Source organism: Oxyura jamaicensis, chromosome 1 (assembly GCF_011077185.1).
Source record: "Oxyura jamaicensis isolate SHBP4307 breed ruddy duck chromosome 1, BPBGC_Ojam_1.0, whole genome shotgun sequence".
In the NCBI taxonomy this organism is placed as follows: Eukaryota; Metazoa; Chordata; class Aves; order Anseriformes; family Anatidae; genus Oxyura; species Oxyura jamaicensis.
In genome coordinates this window covers 57,585,526-57,593,025 of record NC_048893.1, presented here as the reverse complement: position 1 = coordinate 57,593,025, position 7,500 = coordinate 57,585,526, and the positions used below count along the sequence as shown (strand labels likewise).

General features: G+C 38.3%; 1 protein-coding gene across 2 annotated transcripts in view; it reads right to left on the bottom strand.

Annotated features, from left to right (window-relative positions):
- Positions 1–1,258: 1,258 nt before the first annotated feature.
- The window catches only part of LOC118175461 (tyrosine 3-monooxygenase-like), a 40,617-nt gene continuing 34,375 nt past the window's right edge, over positions 1,259–7,500 (bottom strand). Inside the window, exon 12 of one of the 2 annotated variants that reach the window (XM_035341743.1) lies at positions 1,259–6,953. In XM_035341743.1, coding sequence (XP_035197634.1) covers positions 6,794–6,953 — 160 coding nt within the window. In that variant the 3' untranslated portion in view covers positions 1,259–6,793. Of the gene's footprint in view, positions 7,399–7,500 lie in introns of both variants that reach the window. The other variant, XM_035341733.1, reaches the window with a different exon arrangement.

Here is a 7,500-nt window from a genome sequence, read left to right as displayed (position 1 = left end):
TGATATATTAGACAGCACAAAACCTGAGCTTTCTTTCCTGAGTTATACTCAGCATACTGGACCACGATACTCCATGTAGTATAGCCTAAGGTGGCTCTACTGAAACTAGTGGAGTGATCCCATTTTATTTTATCTTATGATAGGGAACTAGACCATCAGGTGGAATTGTATTGAGCCCAACAGTCCAATGTAATAACTTTAATTTTCTTCAGCTGTTAGTCCACACCTAAAGGCTTTAGTAAACCAGTGGAATGTGAAAAACTATTTGCAGAAATTAAACAAGAAGGTTAGGGAGATGTCAAGGCAATAGGAAAGTCAATTTTCTTCACACATTTTTTTTTTTTTTTACTTTTTATTTTTTATTCATTCTTAAACAACATTGAGCCAAGCAAGATAGCATTGCAAAAACTAATGACATATCATAAATTACTGAGAAAATCTGCTTGGATGGTTTGCCCACAACCCAAGCAAGCTATACCACAAATCCATTACCATATCAGTGATGGGGTGAAATTGTTACCAAATTGTGTATGTACTTGATAGCCATATTGGATAATAGCTTTCTAAAACAAAGCCCATTCTCGTAATTTTTGGCTTGCTACTTGCTCACGGATGAAGATTGATAACTGGAAAAAAGTTACAACAAACAATATTGACTAGCGAGTTTCTTTTAGGAAACTTCTTCCTCCTCAAGCTCCCTGCAGCTAACACAGTGTTGCATAGAGCTAAAATTCAGAATTGGTTACAAAGCTTGCCTTTGTAGGACACGAGAGACACAAGAGTTGAGTGAAATCATTTTGTTTACTGAGATTTAAACTGAGAAATATGAACTAATGCAAGAGTCAGAAAAAAATTGAAATATCTGAAGTACAAGACTTAAACACTGTACAAAATTCATATCATCATCCAACACACATTCCATTTCTAACCCATCAGTTTTGGGATTCATTCAGGAAATACTTAAAAACAGGCTTTTTTTTTTTTTTTTTTTTTTTATGGGTTCTATTGAGAATGTTTCTAACACTTGTACAAAACCTAATGATGATCATCTGTGTCATCTTGTAAGGCATTCTTGAAACACAACATTTGTTACTTAACAAATTAATAGGTATTTTCCTTCTGTGAGTTCATTTTAATTGGTTATTTATGGCAGAGTATTTAAGTGTGCCAGTCTACCACTTCAAGGAATATTTCTATAATGCTGATTTTTTTCTCCCCTCTGTCAGTAAATATAAGTGTATGAAATGCAACACAGCAATACAACTGTAAATTGATCCTTTATTTTTACTTCCACATTAACTACTACTTTATTCAATAGGAATTTTGCTGTTTATTCAGAATTTATAACTGGCTTCACCAAAGTAAAAAGCATATCCTATTTTATGGCATTCCAGCTTCAAACTCCATGACAGCAGAAGTAGGCCCAGTAGTTGCAAATGGTACCCAAAAATGCTACAATGCAGATAATGCAGATATTGAAATTCCAGACTGAAGGATTTTTCCAGTTACTTTATCTGACAGGTATTATGTGCTATGTTTTATCATTTGCAGTTCATGTTTGAAACTACCATGAGTAATTCTATGAAAAATGTACTTTGAAGACAAACACTATTAGTTGTAGGTGGAAGTAGAGATTTGTTTTGGATGACAGCTATCACTCTTTTACCCAAATGTAACTATTTTGCCAGGTTAATTGTCTTCAGCAAGGGCCAAGTTGAAGCTTAGGAGGGCCCATTTTTTCCTCAAGTTCTACCCAAAACACAGGGAAAATAATAGTAAACTTTCTTGTGTTCGGTGACGTAATTTTCCCTGTTGGCAAGCACAAGTAAAAGGGATCAGCAAACAGCGTTTTAAATAAAGGGAAAAAAGAAAAGTCATGAGAAAATAGTTAAGTGGAGTGGAAGATGGTACTATATAGCTCTAGCAATAACAAATTTGCAGTCTTCTGCTGGGGAGGCACTGCTTTGCTAGCTGCTTTTTTTCCCCTTCTAAGGTAGCCTTCACTCAAAATTTAGGGCTCTTTGTCTTGCAGGACAGCAAGGCCCGGGCAACCTCAGCTTTCCCATGCACCATGGAAAAATACTCTTTTCCAAGACCCCTCTTCTACTTGCTAACCTTTGTACCCCATGCTGAAAGCAAATGCCTTAGATAAGGCTAACACTTCTCAGGCACAGTTAAAAAAAGGCGTAACTGACTTTGATTTTTCTACACTCTTGCAGATACAAACTTTCCTCCTTTATGTTAAATGTCCTTTTTTTTTTTTCTTTTTTTTTTTTCTCAAACATTGAAACAACATATGCAAAACAAACATGTTTTGGGCCTGTCTACCAGTCTTTTCCATTTATTGCTCCTTTGCTCTCCCAGTTGTCAGCCAGACTCCTCTTCTAGTTTGGCTTTCTTTCCCCTGAGGAATTCTTGTGGTGGGAGAGAGTGCCAGAGATTTGCTTTCACTCTGGGCCTCAGCCACCAGTGTTACCCAAAGTTAATGTATATTTAATACAAGACAGACAGTAACCCTTTCTGCCAGCCTCTAACCATTCACCAGCTGGAGAATGCTGCGAAGTCATGTCCTCTAACTAAATTTAAAAGCCCATGTATCAACTCCTGATTAGTGGTAGGGTGAGATTACTAGGGATGTATGTCTATACCCTTCTGTTTCTTTGCCAGTTGGAATTTCTCCATGCTGTTGGATATCTACAGAAGCAGACTCCAGAGAACCTTCTGTTTTTGCAGTAAGGCGAAGCTACTGGAGTTTTTTTCCTAGTAGCTTTATTTCCTGCTTCAAACAGTCATGTAACACTTCTGTCTGTGATTAATTGATGGTCACGATTTACTGGGTATGAAGTTGTAGCTTTTCCACAGTGGCTCTAAGATGATCTTCAGGTGTGTAGCTGTACATTGAATGATTTTGTGCTTTAAGTTTCTTTAGGAATACACTATCATTTTCATGGAGTTTGATTTTTTATATTTGTTTATTTGTTTATTTGTTTCTTCCTTCATGGGTCAGCAGAGACCCAATGCAATATAGTGCTTTCTTTCTGGGAAGGTCTTTTGTTTGTTCGATTGATTGATTTGGGGATTTCTTTAATCGGTTAAGTACAGTTTTATGTTCATCAGGTAGTAAAAAGGTTGAAATACTAAAGGAACCAGAGAGAAGTGACTGAGAAGGTCTTTTTGAGGATGACAGTTCTGCCTTGTAATACAATACTGTTTCTCATGGGAGTGGGTGGGAGGCCTGCCTAAATTTCCTCTTCCTGTCCTGCCAAATTCCCCAAATTGCATAACTATGTATTCTCCTTATGCAGTGGTACCCTTGGCATCTCTAGTAAATCTGCAGGGAAGCAGGGAAGCAGCTGGAGGCTTGAGGGTGGACCAAAATTGGTAGAGGACAGACTTGGTTAGCCAAAAAACAAAACAAACCCAAACCCACGAACCGAATTTACTAACTCTCCCATGTATAACAGAACAACACAATACAGATTTAATAACATACACTATTTTGCTCTAAATGCACTCCATCTAGGAAAAATAAGTTTATCGGGATAAGCAAAGGACCCATGGGGAGTTCATCAGTTCAGTTTCAAGTCACAGGATGTGTTTTACTTGGCTTTGGAGCCTTCTTGTGCAAGATTAATGTGAAACTGCTGAAAAGCAAACTGACAAAAAGACATATTTTTACTGGTTGGTGCTTTTTCCTATGTGACTTTATTTTCATTGGGAGGCCCCATCAGTGCCTTCCCCATCACCCCTGTCTTAGACCAACAAGAGTATGAGGTACTTGGCTTCTGGGAGGAAATGAAAGAATAGCTGTTGGAAGAGCAGCCTGACCAGTGTACCTCATAAGGATGTAACCCTGAAGTCTTGTGCTTTGTAATATCACTGAATAAGAAGAGAAGAATTTGGACCTCATTAAAGAGGAGTGTCAGTCATGACTATCCAGGGGTAAGGTTTGCTTGAGTAAGAAAGGAAAGATTTGCCTCCTTTGGAAAAATATTTCTGGCTCTTAACAGTTCAAGTAGTGAAATTCATTACTTTTGAAGCTTGCTAAGCTGTACTGGAGCCTACCCTAGCCATGTATGCAGACCGAATATCATAAAGACAATAAAAAAGCAAGTACACCCACAAAGGTTTTGATAATCCTGCTCTGACTTTCTGTGTACGGCACCTTAATAGGCTCAGTACTGTCACTGGGATTATTCAAGAGATCAGGTACTACTCAGCATGTGTAATGGTTGGAGAATCTGGCTCCAAATGGTTTCTTTTTCTCTCATTGCTACAGGAACTGGAAAAGACAAGGGTGCGTGGGCGGGCCTGGAGTCCCTCCAAGGAAAGTGTGAGGCCTTGGGCAAAACAAATCCATCAGGTCTCTCATTTCTTCCAAATATAGGTCTGTTCTGAGCAATAGCCAAACTCAAGTATAAACTCCACATTCAACCATTTCAGAGGGAATACATGAAAAAGACCCTATGGCCTACAGAATCCATCTATAGAAAATATTTTGATAGCTCTGGCATTATCTTCCACTTAAAGAGAAAGAAAAAGAAAACACACAAAACTGGAGCACATGGTTCAATTTTCAGTGTAAAATAACTGGTTGATGAAAATAATATTTCTGAAAACAATCTGTTGTGAGCTATCAAGCATTTTTGCCTATGTACCATTTGGCAGGAAGTACACAGATAAATTATTACAATATGTAACAAAACAAATTGCTCTGAAGAGAAACAGTATTTGTGTGTGTGTATAAGCGGGATAAGTAGAATTAAATCCATAGAATTATGTTGAGAGATCATCATCCATCACAGCAGAAATACCCTGGAAGCAAAAGAACTCACTTCAGCTCTGTCCCTGTTTGAATCTCTAGCAAAACAGGTTTTACAATATGCAAAATTTTTCCTGGAGTAAAACAGAAAAATCCTGTATTTCAGTGAAAAAGAAAGAGCTTGGGATATTCCTGTTGCTGAGAGGAAGGGGTCTCATAGGTATTTTGCCAAGATAGCTCCAAATTTGTCAGGCATTACCACATTTTAATAAAATGGAACCATTGCAGCAGCTCCCCAGATCTTGAACACTGTATTAGTGCCCATGGGAGAATTTTCTGAAGTGCTTATGGACATGAAGATTTAAGAGACAAAATCCCATTAACTTTCAATAAGACAGTTTCTTTAGAGCCTGGCACATGGACAAATTACAGTGAGATAAGCTCTGTATGAAATAACAGCATGCAAATTGCTCTGTTGTGACTTTCTGTGTACATGCTCTTATCCCACAGTGACCAGTTAAGGCAGAGTTGATGACTCCTTTTCCATCAAGAGCCAAACCACCTCACATTTACATCAGAGTTCAGGCCATGTATGCTGGCAGTTAGCGGATAGCAGTGGACAAGCTGCAAGCTTGCTTTCTGATTATCCTGAATATACTTTTGAAAATACAAGTAGGGTTTCTTAGTTGCACGGCATCAGTCTACGTTGACATCTGTGGATTACTGTTACCCAGCTTTAGCCATGAGATCCACATTGCCCCTGCTTATGTCATACCCACAGCCTGCTTCAATGTTGTCTGTTTGTGCTGCTGCTAAGCAGAGAGGGAATCCTTCCAGGCATGAGCCTCCTTTCCTTTTCCCATACTAGTCTCTCTTTGTAGATAGTGGAGGAAGGAAGGATTCTAAAAGAGCATGAAAGTCTGGAAAAGGCAATTAAAGGATTGTTTCTGTAAAACATGACCTACAGAGTGGAGATAAATTTCAGGCACATCTGAGAAAGGGACTAGAGCAGGAAGCAAAATGAGTTGGATTATGTGACTGGTATTGTATCCATAGCAAGGCTATATGGCTGCTTGTGTTCGATCTTAGGATTTGCTGCATCAATATTAAATATACTTGGATTTTTGGTTATTACTAAAAGTCATCATAACACCAATGAAAAACAAAAATCTTTAAATGTGTTTAGGACTACCTATATCACACGATCTACATCTACGTCAGTGGGACTCAATTTCTTGTAGGCTTCTTTGAAAATATTTCCATACATTCATCTTTTCTCTCTCCAGAATCCAAAATTCTTTTTCAAATCAAGCAGGTATGCCACAGAGCCAGAGCATCACATACATCAGATTTTCTGCCCTTTTTGCCTTTTTTTTAAATCCAAGAATACATATGCTGTGTTCTCAAACATGACAGGAAATTATTTTGCCACATTTGAAGGCTACTAAAAAAGAAGACTGTCTAAAAATGAATAGCAAACAGAAGTAAAAGGTCCCTATTACAAACTCTTGCATTTGTACATTGTAAAGGAATCATTCATAGTTTGTGAACACAATAGCTGATAGTAATTGCTAGCAGAAATGAGCTAGCTGCAAGGACTGTAGGCAGCTGGCCAGCCTTAAAGATTGTGATCTTGTCATTTAATCAAGATGTAAAAGACTTTGTGAGTTACAGAGTTACTGTGCTGTTTTGTGACTGATAACTTCAAAAGGCAGCAGGTGAATAAAAAAACTGTAAAGGTCCAATAGTAACAGATAAGTGCACACCAAACAGCTGCATCTTATATCACCTACCTAGAATTGGAGTAATTTGAGCTTTTTTGTCATTGAAATATACTCAGTGGGAATGCATGAATGTGGCTAAGTCAGCAGCCTAAATTATGGTGAAAAGATTAGCTTGACAGAGCTGTTTGTGGGTTAAAGATGCATGCAGCTGCATGTTTGTAGGCATCTACAACTTCATCACTAAATCTTCAAGTGCAGGAACTGCCTACATATATATCAGTGCCAGTTGAGATATACTGCTGCAGTTTTAAGAGAGATTTTCAAGGGCCAGGCTGATATTTTTCAGGTCCTCTTTCATTTGACTGAGTGCCCTCTTGACTTTCTGTGGTGTGTTGAGAATCTCTATGCTGCTGGTGAATGGATCATAGTGCAAAGAAAAGGGCTTCTTGATCTTCATTGCGTAGTTTCTGTGGGGGAAGAAGACAGATCTGCTAGTTCAGAAGCCGCTTCCCCACGTATAAAACCTGCAGGACCTAATTTATCAGTACGTAGGCATGGATTTATCAGGGTAGCCCTGGCTACTGTGACACCCTCATCACTGTCACTCTATAAAGTTTTCTAGTGCATTATATCCTCCCCACAGCCTAAGTGCAGCCCAAAAGATCTGCAGTGCCTGCCTCTCAGCATGGCTGGCTCAGATCCGTCTGTGCTCTTACAGCTCAACGTTAACACAATTCATAGTTATTACAACCACAAGCTAGAGGAATGCAGAAACACAGCATGTCTGCTGCCTTCACTTCCAAGAAACAACCTGGAGTAGCTCTTTCTGCATAAAATCCTAAAAACCTATCTATACTAGGCATCCTGGACTGTTTTGCCATCTTTTGAAAAGAAGAAAAAAAAAAAAAAAAAAAAAAAAAAAAAAAAAAAATTAATTGTCTTTTTTTTAAATATTTTAATTAAATAAATGAAGGTTGGGACCGAACCCCCGTTACTTGTGTGGCGTTTTGTTTT